At 36.3% G+C, this 23,650-nt stretch overlaps 1 protein-coding gene across 3 annotated transcripts in view; it reads right to left on the bottom strand.

The window, feature by feature from the left end:
• The window catches only part of LOC145997184 (diacylglycerol kinase theta), a 262,475-nt gene that overhangs the window by 16,784 nt on the left and 222,041 nt on the right, over positions 1 to 23,650 (bottom strand). For all 3 annotated transcript variants that reach the window (XM_083133895.1, XM_083133897.1, XM_083133896.1), the window contains 6 exons: positions 14,850 to 15,024; positions 12,389 to 12,537; positions 8,024 to 8,197; positions 6,236 to 6,365; positions 4,589 to 4,744; positions 694 to 850 (listed from right to left, as the gene is read on the bottom strand). In XM_083133895.1, the coding sequence (XP_082990021.1) occupies positions 694 to 850; positions 4,589 to 4,744; positions 6,236 to 6,365; positions 8,024 to 8,197; positions 12,389 to 12,537; positions 14,850 to 15,024 (941 nt within the window). The remainder of the gene's footprint in view (positions 1 to 693; positions 851 to 4,588; positions 4,745 to 6,235; positions 6,366 to 8,023; positions 8,198 to 12,388; positions 12,538 to 14,849; positions 15,025 to 23,650) is intronic.

The raw sequence follows: 23,650 nt of genomic DNA, 5'->3' as shown, positions 1-23,650 counted from the left end.
GGCAGCCAAGGGCATGGTGCTGATCACATCACCCCTAGCTTTGGCCGTGATCAAGAAAGTGTGGGGCCCTAACTCCACACCCCCTATACACCTTCATGGTATGGTGCAAAGCACAGGGGAACACTTTACCTTTTTACCTTTTTTATGAATGTTTTACTGTCACACTTTTTAAAAATAAAAAATATAACAAAAGTTACTGAAAACATATTTTGAATACATAGTGAAAATGAAAAATAACTTAAAAACTTCCTCTTTGTAATTGAAATCATCACAAACTGTGAAATCCAAAGCTGAATCCTCATAAAGAATTTCCACAATGTAAATATAAATTATTCAATGTTATAATCAAGAGCATAAGCAAATGAGCAATGTAATTAGACAAGAGTACAAGCAACGAAGAAAACACAACAATGAGCAGTTGAATTTGAAAGAGGTGGTTGCAACCCACATGCACAAGAAATGCAGTGTGATTATAGCCTGTTGTTCATTCACAATATGAGTGTACAGCAAAGGTGCCTGTAACCCGTCTTATTGGACAGCAGTTTTATGACAGACGTCGAATATGTGTTTAGTCCGGAAAAACTCCTTAGTCACTCACTTCAACTCATACTGCAATATTTTTTATGCGTTTAAAGTCCGTAATTTTCCCATAAAGAGTCAGCACAAACAATAATGTTTATTTACTGTACTCACCTGAGCAATTCTCACAGCTGATCGAAGACCTGACTGAATTTGGCCCAAATGCACAACGCCTGTGACGCCGACTACTTCTAACATACCATCCCAGTGATTCGGTTTGGCAAATTGATCCTCTTTTTCAGGACCCCAAGGATTAGCTCCAGAGCCCCAACTGCAGAGATAATATTTAAATTAATCACTGTGCTATTGAAGATACTTCACAGTTCTTTAAAGATATTTTAATTCTATAATTTTACTTTTAGTCACCACTAAACCATATCCCATTCAGCTGAATTTTTCTGGAGTTATTTATTTTATTTTATTTGCTTAATTTTCCACATATAACCATTAAGTAATAATTATTTTCCTGTAGTTTACTGTTATTACAAGCATAAGAAAACAGTTTTTTGTTGTGACATTTCAGGAGAACACACGCTCCCTTCAGACATTTATTTTCATTTTGACTAAAGACACAGTTACAACAACAGTTAGCAATTTTTTAAACAAAAAGAATCCGTTATATAATGGATGTTGTCAATGTTACATTGTTGTAATATAGCAACTTAACTGTGAAAAGAAGCAGTCTGTTTTTTTTATTTCAGATAAAAAAATGTACGTTTAGTCAAAGTGAAAATAAATGTCTGATGAAGGGAGCGTGTGTTCTCCTGAAACATCACAATGAAAAACTGTTTTCTTATGCTTGTAATAACCGTAAACTACAGGAAAATTCTACAATGCAAGCAATGCGTACATACAAGAAAAACCATTAAGTAATAAGCTTCATTCAAAGATTATTTAGTGTGATTGATATAAGATCATAATTTACCACATAATCATAATAATTTTAGCTTATATGAGTTAAAATCTTACTTTAATCACCACAAAATTTAATTGTGCATGTACACACTCACACACACCTAAAAATCAGGATGGGTACTTCAGAACCAAATGAAAATTCACACAGAATTAAAGCTTTTCCAGCATAAGTTTTCCCAAATTTCAACAGAAATAATTTTATAGTATACACAATTCATCACATTACATATACTCCTTATCAGTAAAGATATGAAAATCAACATTAGTCATCAAGCAATGAAATAAAATTTTACCACCCTGTACTGTATTTTAGGATTCAGTAAATTTGAGAATTCAATTAAATATTGTAATCTCCACTCAGACTGGAACAATCATTTCAAATTCATCGTGTGAGAACCAGAAAAACGTAACTCCAAAAATATGATATTTGTTATTTTTTTTATTAACATATCTACTCACTTTGAAGAGATCTATTGGAATCAGATAGACATTGGTTGGTTGGTTGATTTGGTGTTTTAAGTCCACTTTATGCACAGTAAGGCTAACTGGGACTGGACCTACAGTTTAAAGTGGGATCCGAACCACTATGGGCCTCCACCGGGTAGCGAGCCTGGGACCCCTTGATTACAAGGCGATGACACTACCACTGCACCATCAGGGAGGCCTTCAGATTGTAGCATTTTCTGTAAATCATTGTTTACAATTGAAAAATTGATGAAAATTCTACAATCTCAACACCTACGTGTTGTTATGGGCTGTCCACTCATATTTGCGAAGTAAATGCTGTTAGTTAATTGGACTCGCAATAGATGGCAGCACCTACTTCACTACCTTTGCCGTTGCATAATCACGCTATCTGGTGAATGACGTGCAGTATGACATTTTTGAAAGTGAGCAGAAACAGTTGATACAGTACGTCGGGTGGATGAGTAAGTTGCAACACAGAGTTGAGGCTTGTAAGAGTTAGTTGCAAGCTGGCATTTGGTAATCGCGGTTGCTTTTCCTTTCTCAGTATTCACGATGCCAAGTATAATGCACGGAGCTTACATGTTGCTTCCACGACCAAGTTAACATGAACATTTGACCGAGTGTTTGACTAGTTGAAAATGGGCAACGTCTGGGGCAGTCAAATTCTGAAATTGACTTCTCACGTTTTCTCGTAACGGACTACAAGGGAAGTGCATATTGTTCAAGTTAAACTATGGAAAGTATCCAGTACAAAGTTGGGTGGAATACAGACTTTGAATGGAATGAAGTATGTTACGAAAAGGCTAATTTCGTAACGTTGGAAGCACCATTACTCATGAGGCCATTACCAATTGGAAGAGAAAGTAATCGTTGGATTGCTATCGCCAGAGAATCTTCCAGTATCGTCGTTACAGGTATGGGAATTGAACTTATTACTAGTGCTCCGCTATTATAAAATGCAGTATTCGAACCCACACCCTCTGATTTGTCAATGGTGCGTGTTTAAAACTTGTGCAAACTTTTGAGTAGTGCATCACCGAACTTTTCACGTACATTACGCACTGTAGGATAGAATAAAATTAAGTATTGAAACTGTTCGCGTAATTGCATAACGGCGAGACATGAATTAGTAGACATTTTTTTATGAATTACGTAATTGTCGTTACTAACGAAAGAAAGCTACGAATGTTGAAAAATTAGAGTTATAAGTTAACTTGTGAAAGCAAGACGTACCCAAATAATGTTCAGTGACATAGGTGTGATCAGTTGCCAAAAAGATAAAATCCCGTCACAAATGGTTACTTCTGACAAATCGCGACGATCACAATTTCGTGATGTGGTCAACAGCCCCGCGTACTAAACGGCCAATATACCTTCCTTTCACGAGCACCTATTATAAGTTATTGTAGCATTAGAAATAGGTAAAAAGGATAAAGAAGCATCTAAGATTTTTATAAAGAGATAAAATTAAGAAAGATTGCGGAACGTGCTGTAGAATATGTAAAAATTAAGCAAGGAACGCATGTACTATTATTGATTTTTGCTGGACAAAAACGCAAATACTTTTAGGAGAAATTATTATTATTATTATAAAAGAGAGCTTGAAATGAATCAACCCATTGTATTGCAAATTTGATGTTGACTTTATTGTTGAAAATAATTTTAAAATGTTACATTCTTAAAGTGACTATATGTCACATTGTTTGAACAAGGTGTGATTTCAAGTTGCTCTTATTAATTTGTTCCGTGAAGATGCACATATTTTGTGACATAATAAAACTTGAATAAAAATTGTTAGTTGTTGAAATGAAAACTTATGTACGATCATTTGACCCTACTGCAAATATCAGTTAAGGTTTGGGCAAGAGTAGATTAGTGTAGTTAGAGGTTGAGGTAGATTGCATTGTTGCCATATTTACTTGTTGCTGCATTTTATGCAAACTGGAAAGTTCTCGAAGGTTAAATATTTTTCTAGGTTGTGAAACGAAGCGATGATAATTGTATCTTTGCTGCAAGTTGACGTTCAACCACCCAAAGATAGACTTGCCTGCTCTGCATTGAAGTGGGGGGCCCTTACGCACGACTTTACTAATGTTTTTGAATAATGTCGAGGTACTGTGAACAACATGGTAAAAACATCTAAACCAGCAGTTTTGTAAGTTCTGTTATTTTTTTGCCTAAAATTGGGATCCCGGCCTCACTTGATATTTCTGGTAGCACACTTCCCTCCCATTTCTTGCCAAGGCAAACAGATCGTTACAAGATAGACGTATCTCGTCCCTTCTAATTACCAGTAAAGTACAGTAACAGTAATTGGAGTTTAGTCCATCTGTTTCACACACGACGAATTTGTATGTTTTGTATGAAAGCTCAAATAGATTAAACATAATGTCACTTTACAGAATCTGTCATCATGAACAATAATAATTTCCGTAGACAAATCACAATTATTATGATAAGCAAACTACAAATATTATGTAGCAGCAGTTTATAACAAACTGTATGTATAACTATTTTTTCATACCGGAAAAATAAAATAATGCAGAATTCATGTCTAATACCTAAATTCAAGGAATTTCTAGTCAGTGCGATCTTGTTTACAACTTTTGCCCAGAATGTTTCTCACCTTAGAATGTTTAAGATGATAATTCCTTCAACCTGAGGAAGTTCTACGTGTTTGCCATCCACTTCTAGCCGAATTTCTTTATGTAAGTCTTTGTACATTTTTCTGCCAACCATTTTTCTTAGCCCCATCTTTACATACACACCTTTGTTGTGCAACCTGTAATAATTTTCAAATTAAAAACGGTGTGATAATTTTTAGTATCTTAAAACAATACATTATTTTCTTTTTATTTTGATAATATTATGGAGATCTAACTTATTCAAGATTCATTACAAGAACATTTACCTATTTTTATATACTCTCCTAATTTCTTGAGCTGACTCCAATGGTGATAATTGACCTATTTCGAATTATATGATAATTATTTAATAGATATACAATGCAATTTCATGTATCCCAACAATAATGTTCACATATTACAAATTGGAGATTATTTTAAACTGGTTCAGAAGCATTATTTATGCAATAATATACCTGAAAGAAATAAAGTGAATGTTTGAAACCATTGCAACAAAATGGAGTTTAATACCACATACTTAGTTTTCTTCTGCAGGGTGGCACAAGCAAAAATATATCCAATGAAGAGAAGAGTGTTAGTATGTATGATCAAGTACGTCTATAACTTACATGTAACAACTTGGGCAAATCCAGTCACAAGAGTGCCACACGCTCCACTGCCCAGAGCAGATGTTGGAAGTGGCCTTGTCTGCATAGGGGAGGCACATGTCGGTATTTCTCACAATGTTTTGGAATGTAGCTTGAAGCTACTGGCATGTAATATCACAACTGCAGCTGAGATTTTGAAACACTTGACAAATTTTAAAGAATAAACCAAAAGAAGTAACTCGAGAAGTCTCTGACAACTACATAAACATTCTGATGATAAAAAACTGGCTTATTACCACCTTAATACATATTTTAAATGATATTTAAAAATACAAAAACTTTTTGTACTTACGGTTAGTGAGTATATATTATTTCAGAACAATGTTTCGGAAAACCACTTTTCCCTTAATCAGGGTCTATTTTGATTATCGAAAACACTCCATAGTCATGTCAAGTTAATTCAAAAGCCAGGAAAAAATGATATAGGTTTGACTCTGGTAAAGGTGGAATTTAAAAAACTTGCCAAAACCTGTTACAACTTCCATTCCCACACTGCTGTTTAAAACCACAAAAGTTAAAACAATCAATCTAAAAGAAGCATTTCATCTTAAAAAGTTAAAAGGTTAAAAAGGCACAAGCCATCTAACTTCACCATGGTGACTCCAGAATGCTTCCTCGCCGAATGCATTTTTTAATATCATTTAAGAATACTTATTATTCTGTAATAGTGAGTAAGTTATGAGTTATTACCACCTTATTTTTGGATATAGTTTTATTTGGACCTCCCTGTTTTAGGAGAAGAATAAAACAATATAACTGTACTAAATATGAAGGATATGTCCTATTTTATCAAACTCTTAATATAGTACAAGAATCCATTGAAACGTAGGTTTTTTAACCAATTCTAATAAAAATTCAATGTATCAATGTTCACCAATATATCAGTAAATGGCTACATCACATGCCTAACAGAAACACAGTCTACTACAAAGCATTTTCAGATCATATCAAAATACCAAAAACATGAACCATGGAACTTACCTGCTATTAAATTTGTCTGGATTGACTTGTCGTGCCATGTGAAAGTCCAAGCACAGATCTGCATCCAGGCCGATGCCAAAGTAGTTGTTCATCACAAATATCTGGGTGTTATCCTCACTCGTGGAGCCAACTACAAAAAATCAAAATTGCCTTAAATCTTTAGATCTCTGGAAACCAGTTCCCTGTTTTTCAATTACATGAATAGATCAGAGCTTGGACAATGTTTTAAGATTTAAACACAACATTCTTTTCGTTTTATCAAGTTTTCAGTTATCAGCTGTAATTTGCCTTCAACATTGTGTAAAAGGGCGTGTTTTGGCCATTTAGGCCGTGACTGCTTTTATTTGAAAAAGCCAGCACATGAGGCACGTTAGTCCAAAATAGACCAGTCAATGTGCTGAAGTGCTCTAGTACATTGTTTCTCAACTGCCGGGCCCTCGTATCAACTATAGTGAGTGGCAAAAGGTTCTTCTGAAAGTGGTTGACAACTAACATAATCCCAATTTCATATTTGAGTTGTGAGTTTTTGTTTTTTAAGTCAAATTTATGAACAAATAGACTAATCAGGACTGGACCTACAGTTTAAATTGGGATCTGCCCCACTATGTGCTTCCACCAGGTATCGAATCCAGGACCACTTAATTACAAGGAGACAACGATACCGCTTCGTCATCCATATTTTTACATTTGTCAACAATTCAACACGTAATCAAACTATTATTACTCTTTACGATTATGTCAGAATTTATTTATCAATATTTAATTTCATGGGTACATGTTAATTCATGCATACAATCTTAAATACTGGAAAGGTATTTACCAGGAAAATTCTTGGGATCCAGGCAATGGCTTAAAAAATACATATATACCAGGACACGGTTTAACGAAGGTTGAGAACAATTTCTCAAGTGTTAACGTCTTCGCTTTATCGAGGCTGGAAAGTCTAGCGTGTACATTATGAGGTCAGTGCATATGATTTATCCGTTTTCTCATACACAACATGCCTCTCCAGAGTTTCAATAACTTGCACAAATTTTACAAAGTGATTTACACATAACAATGTCTATTGCATTTTTCTTTCGGCTCACTAATAAACTGATTAATGCAGTTATTACAGTATTGTCAAGTAAACTGAGCAAAGAAACAAGTGTCGCTTGCTGCATGTTGTGTGCAGCTTGTCTCTTCAGTGTGAAACTGTCATGTTGCATGTTGTGTGGTACATGTAACATGTCGCTTCGATGTGGAATCTCTCTAATATTTAGTATTCGTACACAGCATTTTAGTTATGTACAATTAATAGTAACAGAGCAATAAAGAAACCATCAAACAATTTTTTAATATTTTTTTTGGTATGGCAACACTTATGATCAAAGTAAAATAGATAAAGGTTTTTTAGAAGTTACATTGTAAACTGTAATATCTGGCACTATTACTCAAAATTTGAGATCTGTTCAATACATAGTAACAGAGTAATTAATTTTCAGACAAGGGTCCGAAATGGTACATTGCCTGTAATATTTCCATTTCTGTGCAAAGGGTTAATATTAATAAACCTTAATCAGTTATGCTTATATCAACTCTGCTCCTCCAACTTTGGCACCACACACATAAGATGTTACAACATTAAGATACAGATAGTTATAAAAGTCAATAGGTCTGGATATTTTAGGCATGACTTGAGTATGATAAGAAAACAGCCAAAGACTGGAACTAAATAAGGGACTAAATTAAACTAAAAAAGTCATAGAAACAAGGGCCCCTTACAAACAGATACAGCTGCATGCTAACCTGTAGAATTTGGAAGCTGCAAGTCCTTATCTTTGCTATCTTCTGGGTGAAAAACAACAGTCCAACGGTCCAAACGAATTTCCTCTGCATCGATCACATCACGTAGTAGATTCAAGGGGTCTTCACCACCCGTGTATCCTGGTCCCCAACGTAGCACTCGAGCCAAATCATTACCTGCAGACATTACAAAACAATAGAGAAAAATGTATTTGTAAGTTTAGCAGTCTGATTAGTAACAAATATAACTTTTCTTTGCACATCTCTTATATTGGGAAAAAACGTGATCAGTTCAATTTTATTGATTAGCTGTTGTTGATGGCATTAAATCCCAGATAGCACGACAGCTTCAGGTAACTTGCATGTAGTTTGTCAAAATCAGTTGGATATGGAAAGCTTAAATCAAGTGACAGTTGGCTTTCACAAGCTTATATTTGTAACAAGCTTGGTGCAAGTTTGTCATGTCAAGTTTCCAGTAATTCTGACACTTGGTAACTACAGTGTGTCTCAAAATAGTGTTAACACTTTGAATGTTAATAACAGGAATAATAATAACAGCAAGTATGAACTTTTTTTGGTTTCAGATACCTTATAGTTATAGACAATCAAAATGACTACCATTGGTAGCAATACATTGGGGGCAACGCTGAACAAATGGACAAACAGCAGTTATGGTTTCCATGGGAAGGAAAACACAGGCAGTCTCAATCTCATGTGTCATGTCATCCTGTGTCTGTCGCTTTGTGGCATACACATTATCCTTCGGTTTCCTACAGGTAGAAAGCTAACGGTGTTGAATCAGAAGATCTGGGTGAATATTTGACACTCCTTACGTTGCTCGAAATAAAAATTGCTCACCTCTGCCATTTTGTGTATACTAATGCCTACTACCTGGTAGGCAGTGATGGAACTAATTCTCACAAACATTAAATGTACAAGCAGCTTCAAATACAAAAAGCCCAGTGAAGTCATCTTTAATAGCTTCTCCGTTATTAACGTTCAAAGACTGTGAACACTATTTAGGGACACTCGGTAGTTAGCTTGATTCAAGTCTGATGCAAGCTTACAGCTTGCCATTATAAAAGGTGTGACAATTAACTTTCCAAACTTGCCACCGTGTGTGTACTTTTGTAGTACTGCACAAACAGTTCGTTAAGGTTTCAAAACCACGGTATATCAGTATCTCACAGTTGTGTTCATGTCAACATGTGGCAGCATCTTGCTGAATGGCATTCATTATTGTTGCTGCATTTTTATTGTGTGGCATCGCAAGATTGTTGGTGCTTGTATTAGAGCAATGAGCAAACATTACTAAATTTCTTGTTAAACTAGGCAAAAGTGGGAGTGAAATAAGGGACATGTTAGTCAAAGTTTGAGGATAATGCCATAAACAGCAATGTACAAATGAATTAAACGTTTTTCTGAGGGAAGAGAAAGTGTCACCAATGAACAGAAGTCAGGGTGGCCAGTAACAAGCAGAACTGGTGAAAACAATGCAAAAATTCATTGAATTCTGCGTCAAAATAATAAACTAACTGTGAGAAGCAAAGCAGATTAAGTAACATAATTGATAGAAAAACAGTTAGGAAAATCTTAACTGAAAATCTTGGTGTGGGGAAAAATTGTTCCGAAGGAGCTGATCGATGAACAAAAGCAATGAAGAATCAAAGTTTGCCAAGACCTTTTGAAGAGGCAGGATGATGTTATGGGCCATGTTATCACTGGTGGTGAAAAAGTCATGGCCCTGAAATGATTTATGTGATCCATGCTTTCAGTGGCGGCAATTTGGTTCCAAAATTATGGTGGCAAGGTGCAAAAAGTAGGGGGCAAGGACAATTTACTTTCCCCTAGTACATAAGGTTCAGGATAGTGCATGGGTAAAAGTGGCAAAAAGTGGTGGGGGAGCAACAGCCCCCCCTTGCTCCCCTAATCAACTGCACTACATGCTTTAATAAATAACGTTAATAATAACAATGATTTTATAATTAGGCCTAACTGATTTTTCAGGAAAGGAAGGGGGTAATATGACCTCCTTGGGATCCCATTTTGGGGTAAAAATATTATGGTCACCCTAGTTTTGACATATCTTAAAAATATCCAAAATTGCTGAAACCTTATTCTAAATCTGTTCAAGTATTTCAATAAAAAAATGCACTATTTGTTTAATTACAGACTGGAATGATGGAAGTGAAAATATTACTTTATGTGAAACAATGTGAATTCACTGCAGCATCAAAATTCAATGAAAAGTTAACAGAACAGCACTATAATAGAGAATGGTATGTAATTAAATATAATAAATGTCACACTAGTGCTTCGGAAATTAAAAGAAACACTAATTTTGAAACTTTCTTTAGCCTCCTATAATCGTTGATTTTAATCATCTTCAACATGTTCTGCTTATTACATGTAGGTAATAACTAGAAGCACATATTTTTGGTAAATAAAATAGCAAAATGTTGATACAAAAACTGAGTCAATTTTGGGTTCAAAAGCAGTAAATAAAATTTCTCTGTTATAGTGGTGAAAAGCGGTATATAAAATGACATTTTGGTTTATAAAAATGTGAATATAATCCCAAATTTGATTTAAAAACTGCACTTACTACACAAAATAAACATATCCCTTCTAATAGCACATTTATGTTGTTACCAGAATATTAATTTTATTCCTCTATAATGGTGTCATTTTCTTTTGCTTCAAAAATATTTGCAGCAGAATTAATCAATTTTCCATGAATTGGATGACTCTCAGAATAATTCTGACTTCAGAAAGGGACTTCTGACTCAGTAAATAAACTCTAAATTTCATGTTTAAGAGTCTATTTTGCATTTTGCATTTCATTTCGCATCATTTTGTGACAAAACAGGGTTGGAAAATGCACCTCACCCGTTTCAGAAACATGAAAAATTAACATTACCATGTGTTATTTCACATTTCGTGTTTTTGTCAAAAACGAAATATGCATGCCTCTATTAATAACATGAAATACAGTATAAATTAATTGTTTTTAACTGTACTTCAGAATAAGGAACAAAAATCTATGATTTTATCAGACGTTGGGAAAATATTGGTTATAGTTCCTGCATATATTGTATGCCCCAGGCCCCACACTCACCTAGAGCAGCCCTGCCTATAAGTATTACATCTACTTTGTTCTTATTGGCTATTACCACTGCTGCCTCCATTCTGACTTTCCCTGTGTGATGTAACAAGTTAACCCTAACTTAAATTTACAGGAAATAAATGGTTTCATTAGTGGAAAAAGGGGAGGTAAATGGCTGTGTACAATGCGAAGTGCAAGTGCATTGGGTGATGATGGTGCCACTCCCTGGTGCAAGGTTAAAACCAATTGCATTGTTATGTTTGATTTAACCCTTTGCTGATGGTCATGAAAATAACATGATTTTCCCAGAGATTTATTTTTTGCTGTTTTTAAAAAAAATCATAGAAAATATGTTGCTAAGTTTGTTACTATTTACAAAATCTTTCTGATATCTACACAACAATTTTTTTTCCACAGATATAATATGTTACAATTTACATATATTTTCTCACATTTACGATTTTTATCTCCTAAAAAATTTTTGAAAGAAAAAATATATTTGAAAAGGTAATATAGAAATAACTTATGAAAATAACCTAAAAAGTTCCTCTTTGGATCAAAATCATTGCAAACAGCAAAATCCAATGTGGAATCCTCGTAAAGATTTCCCCAGTGTTCATATAAATGGTTTAATGCTATTTTCAAGAGCATATGCAAAAGTACAACATAATTCATACAAGGAAAATTCAGCAACAAAGAAAACGTGACATCTAGCAGTTAGAATTTGAAAAAAATGATTACAACACTCATGCAGAAAAGGTGTGGTATGATTATAGCCCATGGTTCACAATATGAGTGCATAGCAAACTGTGCCCATCAACTGTCTCATTACATGTCCAGATAAGGATAAAATTTCCCGTTGATTTTTTATGACTTTTACCTCATCTTTAGGCTTTTCCCTGACTTGCACTGACCACTTTTTATTTCCCTGATTATGTACACCTTGTAATGTTGAATTCAATTTTGAATGACAAAGCTAAGAGGTGTCCATTTCTTTTACTTATTTAAATCTATTCAAAATAATAAAAGCACGATAAACACTAAATACTTTGCATCATTGATGAATCTTCATGAATCCTTTAAATCTTGAGAAAGCATGCAATAAAAATAATAACTATTATCAATGATACAACACTATTGCCGTCATTTTTCTTATCAAGGAATTTGAATGTAGTAATACACACTTCATTCAGTTATCTTCGTACACATATCGTAACAATGGATCCACAGAGAATAAATTGGAGAGTAACAACATTTAGTACCTGTTCCGAGTGGTACAATGGCACATGGAGGAGACGAACATTCACTATCTTGCCCAACATTGTCCAAGCACTGCAAAACCCAACCAATTGTTCCATCACCACCACACACTAAGATCTTGTAATCAGCAATATGCCGGAAAACATAAAGCCTGAAAGAGAAGCACACAAATATAAATCCAATATTCTACAATCCTTACTACATATTTTCAGTCATAATAATTTATATTATATAAACAAACTACAGGGTCTTCAAGAATGAATGGTGGGGTTTCATGAGGTCTCTGTGAAGTATGTATTATGTGCAATGTATTGTGAGTGCTTTTACTTTATTCAGTCACTCAAAAATATTTTGAACATCATTAGTAAGTTTCAACATGCGCACCATTAACAGCACAATGCACACCATAGCGGTATTCAGTTTCGGTCCACCCTCTGGCAATAATGTCTAGAGTAACATTTGCAATTGCTTGTCTGACTCTTTGCTTGAGGTAGTCAAGATTATCAATTCTTTCACTGTGAACCTCATTTTTGACATAGCCCCAGAGAAAGAAGTGTAATGGAGTAAGATCAGGACTTCTTGCGGGCCATAGGATGGGTCCACTTCTCCCAATCTGCCGTTCTGGAAATCAACGATTCTTGCACATGATTACAAAGTGGTGGCAGTGCTCCATCTTGTTGCAATTCTGTGTCTTCCATTTATATTTGCTTGATTTGAGGAAACGCGAAGTTCTGAAGCACATCCATGTATGCAGTGAAGGTGATGTTAGTTTCACCAAAGAAAGAAAGGGGCCAAAAATGATAAATTTAACAACAATGACTTTTTATTATAACAATAATGACAATGTATGAACAATTTTTTTGAGAGACTGAATCAAATAAAAGCACTTTCAATCCATTAGACATAATACATATTTCACAGAGACCTCATAAAACCTCACCATTCATTCTTGGAGACCCTGTATAGTAAGATGTCAGCAGAAGGTACTTTTCTTAAAGAATTTAACACTGCTGTTGAGAGGTATTGTGTGTGAGTGTGTGTGTGGGTTTTTATAGGGTGGTCATAATTAAAGTTCCCCAACTCACAGCTGTCTGGAGACCGTTCAAAGCATTGGAATGTGGTGAAACTTGGTATATAGGCTATGGAAACCACGGAGAAGTGAATGCTGCTGAAAAAATAGTTCAAATTTTCACCACTAGGTGGAAACGTGGCATTGAAATAACAACCAAAAGTAGACATGGCAAAATTTATTTTAAGTTTGTGTTACTACAGTGAGTTCATGTCTACAACAGCATTAAATATACATGCTGCTGATGTGAAGGGCCCATTGAAAACATATAACGTTGGTCACATGAGACATTTTCTGTTAGAAGAAAATGAAAGGACCTTAAATGCCATGGGCCTGCTCCACTCCACACTTATAACCTCATTTAACCAAGTTTTAGAATACTCACTGCACATGTTATAAGTACACGTAATAACAAAAAGGGAAAAAACAGAAATTGACTATTGAATAGGATATCAGGGGTGAGCTTTTCCATAATACAGTAGAACCCCGATTTTACATTCCCGGATATTACATTTTCCTGCATTTGAAGTTTATTCAGCTAGGTCCCCTGAAAAATGTAAAATCGAGGTTCCACTGTACTTGCTACTTATTGACTAATGGTTAACAAAGAATTATTTTTAATATAAAAAATCATAACAATTATGCATAAATAACACATAATTATAGTAAAATTTAGTAATCCTAATATCTACCAAATGAAACCAAAAAGTTACAATAAGAAAGTGGTAGATTCCAATAGCCACTGTAGTAGGACATGAAAATAGCTCAAAACATGATAACACTGTTAGGCCTTGTTTCCATGTTAATAAAACATTCAAATGATGACCAAGGCAAAATATATTGTATAAAAAATATACACTAAAAATGTAATGTTTATTGTGAGTCTTTATCTCTAGAAGACCCTGTTAGAGGGTGGAAACATTAGGTTTTTAGTGTATATTTTTTATACAATTCTTAAGAGTAGTTAATATTGAATTTGTACTGTAACTATCAGCAATACTCAGTATAGCATGCTGAAGTATAATTTGTCCACAACAAATCTAAAATGTATTGCTTGTCCTAGTTCAAAAACCTACTTTGAATCCGCTACCACAAATATGTCAATTTTCCCAGAAACACATGATATTTCCCTGACTTTTCCAGAAAAAGTAAATTCCCTGACTTTTCTAGGATTTCCAGCCTGATAGACACCCACCCTGCCCTCCACTTTTTCATCTACTCGTCATTTGTCCCCATAGACTACATCTAATATAATTGTTGAGATTAGTGAAAGAGGCAGAAAAGTGGTATAAAAATAAAGTTACAAAAGTAGAAATACTTATGTTGATGTAATGTAGTTATACTAATAATAATAATAATGTAGAGTGACAAAACAAATAGTATTCTCCACATACCCAGGCAATGGTCCTCCATTATCCAGATCAAACACTTGATATGGATTGAGCAGCTTACGGAAACTTGATATGAGCTCCAAACCCTGACACCCTCCAGATTTTACATTAACGAACACTAACAAAGGTTGCACTCCACCTGGAACCATGCTTGGTTCTATACTTGGCAACAACATAACTGCAATGCAAAAGGAAATAACATATAATTTAGGTCAAAAAGAAAGAAAAAAAAATGCTAAACACAAGTTTGTCCCTGATGACAATTTAAATGCCTACATTGTAGAATTAATAACATTAACATTGTAACATTTTCATAATCATTATTACATTTAACCTTGAGTGAATATACAGGGTTAGCCTAAAAAAATAGACACTTTCAAAATTTTACAGAAATAAGAGTTTTAATAATAGGGCTGAAATACTTACATGGTTTGAAGAGTACGTCCTGAAGTTTACACTGGTAAGTTACAAGTGTTCTATGCGTGACCCTTTTGTAACACGACAGATATCAATGCGATAGTCCACTTCGCCCCAAACACTACTTTTCCCCTTGCACAGACAACCAGTTTCCTTAAATTTCTTGCTCCAATCGTAGATTGACTGCCTTGTGGGTGGTTGTTTAACATATCGTGTTCTAAAACGATGCTGCACGATAGTAACAGAATTTGTTTTTGAAAATTCAATCATCCAGTTAGCCCACTCCACCTGGCTAGTGGCCATACTGCTTGACTTATGTCAAGGGTGCTCACGTGGTGCTGACTTCAAGAAGATAAACGAAAAGCAGAGGTAGTAAATTTGAAGACTTTCTCTATGCAACAGTACTAAATGCTTTCTGATGTAACAAACAAATTTCAATTTATAAAGCATTTAAACTGTCGATTTATTTTAGGCTAACCCTGTATATTTGTTTTTATCAAAGACATGTATACAGGGTGTATCATAAGTAAAGCACAAACTGACACAGTTGAAAGTACACGATAATAGAAGCAAAAAAGTCTCAGTAAAAATGGGTCTGCAAACGAGCCATTTTCGAGATAATTGGGAATGTGCAGTTACAAGCCCCCACTGACTTCATTGTTTGTAAACATCGTCCTAGTTGGTAAATTGTACTCTTCGTTGCTGTAAGGTTCCATTTTCACTATGCAGTACAGCACAAGTGACGTGACTCTCACAGTATGATTAGACTGTGCACTAATTGTATCCATCCTGTTTGATTACAACGCCACCTCTTGGAAATGTTATGTTTTGTAAACAAAGAGCAAACCTCGGAATGCGCAAGGAGTAAAGCACTCTGTGTTTACAAAATGCAATTAGTGATGGCTTCTAACCACACATTCGCACACATTATTAGCATCTTACCAACTAGGATGACGTTTACAAACAATGAAGTCAGTGGCGACTTGTAACCACACATTCGCAACTATCTGAATAATGGCTCATTTGCAGACTAATGTTTACTGAGACTTCTTTACTGATTAATATTAATGGGGTGAGTAAGTATTCGATTCGCATTATAAGCAACAATTTATCAGTTTCTCCTTCAAAATATTCAACAATTGAATCAGAATATTTAAAATTACTTATGTAATCCAAAATACAGTTTTTCTGCACAATATTTGTGCCAAAAACGGAAACTTCGAATTTTGCATAATATCCAGCATAATTAGACTCCACGAAAGAGTTGTGTGGCATTTTGTGGACTCCCAATAGACCAAAACGGTAGAAAAGTATTAGACGGTACTGGTAAATAAAATCAAACTGATACTTTCTGGTACTAGTAAATATGAGAGTCGATCAAATGAAAACGGAACAGAGGCCACAGAATGAAATAAACCTTGTTTATTTCAAACATAATCTCCAAAGTTACACAAGCACTTGTCCCACCGTTTCACCAAGCAGTGAATACCCTGCTCGTAGAACTCCTTTGGCTGAGATCGGAACCAGTTCCGAACATTGTCCATGACTTCATTGTCCGAGTGGAAGCGCCGACCCTTCAATGCCTTTTTCAATGGACCAAAGATATGGAAGTCGCATGGCAACAGATCAGGGCTATATGGTGGATGTTCTGACACTGTCCACCCAAACGTCGCCAAAGTAACAGCTGACGTATGTGGCTGCACATTGTCATGCAGCAAAACCACTCCAGAGGCAAACATTCCTCCACCGCAGGTGAAGCACTGACTGACTGCCTGCCTGCTCACCTTCTTGAATGATACTGTTGCCAGACTGCTTCCGCATATCATGTGCTCACGTGCAACTATCCAGGGCAAGTCCATTATGCAGTAGGGGTTCCCTTCCTTACCTCCCGCTCTACCTCTACACAGGGTTGTCGCCACACACATACATAAATATAACCAAATACATCCACTGTTCAGTTTTCATTTGATCCACTCTAATATAAGTCCAACCAATACTTTCCAATACCGATACCATGGGTCCAAGTTCGATACTTGGTGGAGGCACAAGTAGTTCGAATCCCACTTTAAACTGTAGGACCAGTCCCGATTATCCTTCATGTGCAAATTAAAACCAAAACTGGATACCATGGGTATCGGCTGATACTGATACATTAACAACAGTATTGGGTTAGCTCTAATATTACTTTAAACCACTGAAAACAATAAACAGTTGCCACTAACAGCAGAATATTGTTATATTCCTATGCTACATCATTAAATAAAAAATCTAGAATTTCCTGAATTACTTTCTAAAGAACAATGTTATTATATTGCCTATAATACAAATACTTACACAATTACTTTAAAATTTGCCAAAATTAAACTTTTGCTAATTGGAATTACAATTCAAAGCATTCAAATGTGCTTCAACTGGGAATAGAACATAGAACCCCTTCGTTACAAGGCAATAACATTATCCACCGTACTATTGAGCAAACCCTTAGAATTTCCTTAAACCACAACCTGGAATAATAGTTTTCTACAAATGCTTTGTTTGAGTTTTGATCTTAAGTCCACTTTATGCACAGAAAGGCTAATCGTGACTGGACCTACAGTTTAAAGTGGTATCTGAATCCCTATGTGTCTCCAGCAGGTACTCATCTTGGTTACAAGGCGATGGTGATTTCATAAACACTTTTATACCTACCCACATTGAGAGAAAACAAACATCACGTTAACAGATTCAGAAATGCTACATAAAACAGTACTAGTAACTGTTAAAGAACAGACATGTGCATGGGGAAAGGGGGCAAGGAGGGTAATTGCCCTCCTAATATATTAACTCAAAAATTTAGTGTGGAGAGATCTTATTCGTTAATCCTCAATATTATACTCTTTACAAAAACAATCAAGTTTTTTCAAGCCAATGAAAGTTCCAAACAATGGTGGACATTATTTCTTATGTAATTGGATGTTTCAATAAATAGTGGTGGTCATGGGCGTAACGTAGGACTTAACTTTAGGGGGCAGGTACGAACTTGAGGCTTAACTTTTGGGGGGCAGAGTCGAAAAGTTTTTCATCCCATAAAAATAGTGTCCATGATTATTTGCTAAATAATTGTTACATTTGCGAAATCATAAACATTATTAGCCTATTTATTACTTAGCTCCTCAGGTCTTAGGATGTTAAAAAAAGTATTCTTAACTTGTAAATTTTAACAAACCTGAAAATTTGGGGGGGAAGGGCAAGTGCCCCACCTTGCCTCCATCAACTTATGCTTATGGTGGTGGTGTTTAAAACTCTTGAACACTGAATAAAGACTAACATTGTAGGATAGGATATTTTTGTAAAACTGCAAAAGTTCATTCTACTGTTGGACCCTGAGTGTTTCATATGCTAATCAATACAGGGTGTATCATAAGTAATAGCGTAAACTGACACAGGTGAAAGTACACGATAATAAAAGCAAAAAAGTCTTGGTAAACATGGGTCTGCAAACTAGCCGTTTTCGAGATAATTGCGAATGTATGGTTACAAGCCACCACTGACTTCATTGTTTGTAAACATCATCCTAGTTGGTAAAATGTACTCTTAGTTGCTGTAAGGTTCCGTTTTCACTATGCAGTACAGCACAACTGACATGACTCCCACAGTACAACTAGACTATGTACTGATTGTATCCATCCTGTTTGATTACAATGCCACCTCTCGGAAATGTTCTGTTTTGTAAACAAAGAGCAAACCTCGGAACGTGCAAGGAGTAAAGCACTTGGTGTTTACTGTTGAACGTTGTACAAAAGACACACTTTCCCAACATGGTCAAATTGACTTATCATTTGTTTTTACTCTGTAGTGAGTAGTCTGTGGAGAATGCTCTCCAAGAAAGTTGTATTGTACCAAGAATGTAGCAATGTACATCGCGTCGCGGTCGGTCGCGTTGGACACTAATAAAGTGTTAATTAACTGTTAGCACGTGTTGTTACTCCTTGTACCAAGTTACGGAAATATCTGCGTTGAACTTCAACAGGTTATGGGCCCAGATACGTTCCCACTGCGACCGTGAAATTTGGTAGTTTGTCGGAGTGCAACAGTAAGTGTCGTCGTGGTTTGGAGTACAACAGGAAGTGTCCTTTGTCTTCCTAACCGGACTGGTGAGAGTTTTACACTTTCGGAAGAAGCGTGTTTCGTTTGCTGCTGAAGATGGAGTTCAAGACAACAGTAGACAAGCTAGAAGGTGCAAAGAACTGGCCGAGATGGAAACGACAAGTGGAGCTGCTGTTACGACACCACGATGTCCTAAAAGTTGTGGATGGCACGTGTACTTCTCCACAGGAACTTGGTGCTGAGTGTACTACGGAAGATCGACGTAAGTACGAAGCAGAGTGTAAAACATTCCAGAAGGCGGACATTATGGCACAAATGATATTGGTGAATAGTATGGATGATGCAAATTCGGAACTTACCAGCACGTGTGATACGTCTAAGGAAATTTGGAACAAACTAATGTCAGTATATGAACAAAGTTCAGCACAGCGTTTGGATCGATTGTCAGAGCAGTTCTTCAATCAAACCAAAGATGCAGCGGAAGACATTGCAACATACGTGTCCAAATTACAGAGAAATTTTCGTGAAATGAACGACGAAATGGAACGTCTCACGAAGTCCAAGGTTCCAGAACTGCTTCTAATGAGTCGAATCATGTCTACCTTACCTAGTGAATATTTTGAATTCAAAAGTGTATGGGAATCAGTTCCAGTGGAAGAGCGTACTGTAGACAGGCTAACTGAACGACTTAGGCTAATTGAAATGAGACTTCCCAACAAGAGTAGTGACACAACAGCTTTTGTGGTAAAAAGTGATGATCCAAAGAAACACAAGAAACGTCCAGAAAAAGCGAAAAAGTGTTTTAAATGTCACAAGGTAGGCCATTTTGCCAAACAATGCAAGTTGGTGTTAAATAGATCTTCAACCAGTGAAAGTGGGCGTGTTCCAGAAGGAGGAGCCTTTGTGAGCTTTGAATCGAACTGTCCTGTTTCTGAAGTTTGGATTGCAGATACTGGAAGTACAGCACACATGACTAACCGGAAGGACTACTTTCTACAGTACCAAAAATTCCCAGCACCAAAGGAATTACAGGTGGGAAATAAAGCCATCATATTAGCACATGGCAGTGGTATAGTGAATGTGGAAATGTTGGTCAATGGTAGGTGGGTGAAAAATCATCTTCGTGATGTGTGGTATGTGCCAAATATCAGTAAGAATTTATTTTCTGTGAACTCCACTACAAAAAGAGGTTTTCTATTCTGTGCAGACTCCATGAAGTGTTTACTAAAAAAGAATGGTAAGGTACATGCATGGGGAAGTGTTACTTTAAGTGGTTTGTACCAAATGCACATGCGTGCATTACCCCCAAAAAATCCTGCTGAAGTGTGCTTAGTGTCAGCTTCCGATACATTGCAGCTGTGGCATGAAAGGTTGGTACACCAAGGTAAGCAACATGTTCGGAAGTTTCTAGTGCAGCACGGAATTGATGTAAAAACTGATGATCAGTTTTGTGAAGGCTGTGTGGTTGGCAAGCAACATCGTAAAAGTTTTGGACAGCGGGTTACTCGTGCAGAAAATCCAGGTGAAATAATCCATGCTGACGTGTGTGGACCAATGCAAACAAAATCATTGGGTGGTGCACTGTATTTTGTTTGTTTCAAGGATGACTTTTCGAAATTCCGACGTGTGTTTTTTCTGAAACAAAAATCTGAAGTTGCTGCAAGACTAAAACAGTTTTTAGCTGAAGTCAGTGTTGCAGGTCATGTAGTAAAAGAATTGCTCACTGACTGTGGGAAGGAATTTGATAATGCGGAAGTGAAGGCTTTGTTGAAAGAAAAGGGGATCAATTTCAGAACCACCATGCCTTATACACCTGAACAGAATGGAGCTGCAGAACGTGAGAACAGAACATTGGTTGAATCTGGACGCTCAATGTTGCATTCAAAAGGTCTTCCAGTGAAACTTTGGGCTGAAGCAGTGAATACTGCAACGTATGTTCTGAACAGAACTGGACCAACCACTGTAGAGAAGAAGACACCATATGAACTTTGGTATGGAAAAGACTTACCAAGTGTAGATCATTTGAAAGTGTTCGGAACAGAGTGTTTTGTTCATGTACCAAAGCAAAAGCGACAGAAATGGGACAAAAAGAGCATTAAGGGTCTTCTGATTGGTTACTGTGATGAAAAAGATGGTTACCGCATCTGGAATCAGAAAACTGATAAAGTGTTGCTCAGTCGTGATGTTATTTTTTGCACGGAAACAATTTTGCCAGTAAAAGAGTCTTTTGAAATTGTTTCACCAGAAAAATCAGTAATGTTTGAATCTACTGTGGAAGAACCTGATAGCCCTGGTAGTGAGTCTGCAAACCACGATGATACAGGAGATGTAACTGGGGGAAGTGAACCACGTTATGAATTGCGAGATCGTCAAAGGGTGCAGAAACCAGTGTGGCAAGATGGTTATGTGTTACAGGTAGATTGCTTAGAACCGAGTTCATATAAAGATGCCATGTCATCAAGAAATGCTGCAGAGTGGGAATTAGCAATGGAAGATGAAATGCAGTCTTTGGCTAAGAACCATACTTGGATACTAGTTGAACCTCCAAGCAATAAGAAAGTTATTGATAATCGGTGGGTTCTAAAAGTAAAGACCAAAGCAGATGGCAGTATCTACAGATTTAAAGCAAGACTGGTAGCAAAGGGTTATCTACAGAAGGGTGGGATTGATTAAGATGAAACCTTTAGTCCAGTGGCTCGATTTGATACTGTACGAACTGTGCTGAGTGTTGCAGCTTGTGAAGGGTTGAAGTTAGCTCAATTTGATGTGAAAACAGCTTTTCTTTATGGTGAACTTGATGAGGAAATCTATATGTGTCAACCTGAAGGGTTTGATGACGGGACTGGTCGTGTGCGTAAGCTAAAAAGGAGTCTTTATGGACTGAAGCAAGCACCTCGTTGCTGGAATAGACGATTTGTGAATTTCATGTCGAAGCATGGTTTTACATGCAGCAAAGCTGATCCCAGTATGTTCATTCGTAAGAAAAATGGAAAGAAAATGATCGTAGCCATCTATGTGGATGATGGTTTAGTTGCTGGCAATAATATTGAAGATATCAACAGTTTTCTCGGAACTCTAAAAGAAGAATTTGAAATTGTGGTTGGGTCATTAGATTGTTTCTTGGGCATACAAGTAACACAAAAGGACGATGGTTCTATTTTTGTATGTCAAGAAAACTATACAAAGAAAATTCTTGAGAAATTTCGCATGAGTGAAGCAAATGCTGTGTCAACACCTGCTGAAAAGGGAAGTGTAAATGCAGGGGAAGAAAACACACAGCAGTTAGTAGACAGTAGTGTGCCTTACAGAGAAGCAGTTGGCAGCTTGATGTATCTGGCTACAGTCACTCGGCCAGATATCTCCTATGCTGTTGGATTAGTGTCGCAAGCATTGGACAGTCCAAGACTATCTGATTGGCAAGCAGTGAAACGAATTTTCAAGTATCTACGAGGAACCACTGCTTATGGAATATGCTACAATTCAAATCATAATCCTGGGATCCTGGAAGCCTTCAGTGATGCAGATTATGGTGGAGATCCAACAACAAGACGCTCAACAACTGGAGTTCTATGCAAGTATGCAGGTGGAGCGATATCTTGGATGAGCCGGAAGCAGAAGTCTGTTGCTCTATCAACAACAGAGGCTGAATTTGTGGCAGCCAGCGAGGGAGCGAAAGAAGTGATATGGCTAACAAGACTATTGGATGAGATCACTCATCTGACAGGAATGCCCACACTGCTGGTGGACAATGCTAGTGCTATTAAGTTAGTAAAAAATCCTGAATTTCATAAACGCTCAAAACATATTGCGGTGCGTTATTATTTTGTAAGAGAAAAGTTTCAGGAAAAAATGTTAAATGTGGAACACATTGATGCTGAAAGTCAGGTAGCAGACATTCTCACGAAACCATTAGCAAAAGTTAGGTTTGCTAAATTATGTGGCTTAATGGGAGTGGGAAATTAAAAGTAGTGTACTTATTGTTATGTTAAAGTGTAACAATGTTTTTTTTGTAAAGGGAAGCTTGTGAAAGTTGTTTTTGAGGGGAAGTGTTGAACGTTGTACAAAAGACACACTTTCCCAACATGGTCAAATTGACTTATCATTTGTTTTTACTCTGTAGTGAGTAGTCTGTGGAGAATGCTCTCCAAGAAAGTTGTATTGTACCAAGAATGTAGCAATGTACATCGCGTCGCGGTCGGTCGCGTTGGACACTAATAAAGTGTTAATTAACTGTTAGCACGTGTTGTTACTCCTTGTACCAAATATCTGCGTTGAACTTCAACATTTACAAAATGCAATCA

This window comes from Lepisma saccharinum, chromosome 13 (genome assembly GCF_977018435.1).
Source record: "Lepisma saccharinum chromosome 13, izLepSacc3.1, whole genome shotgun sequence".
Classification (NCBI taxonomy): Eukaryota; Metazoa; Arthropoda; class Insecta; order Zygentoma; family Lepismatidae; genus Lepisma; species Lepisma saccharinum.
This window is presented reverse-complemented; position numbering and strand designations above follow the sequence as displayed.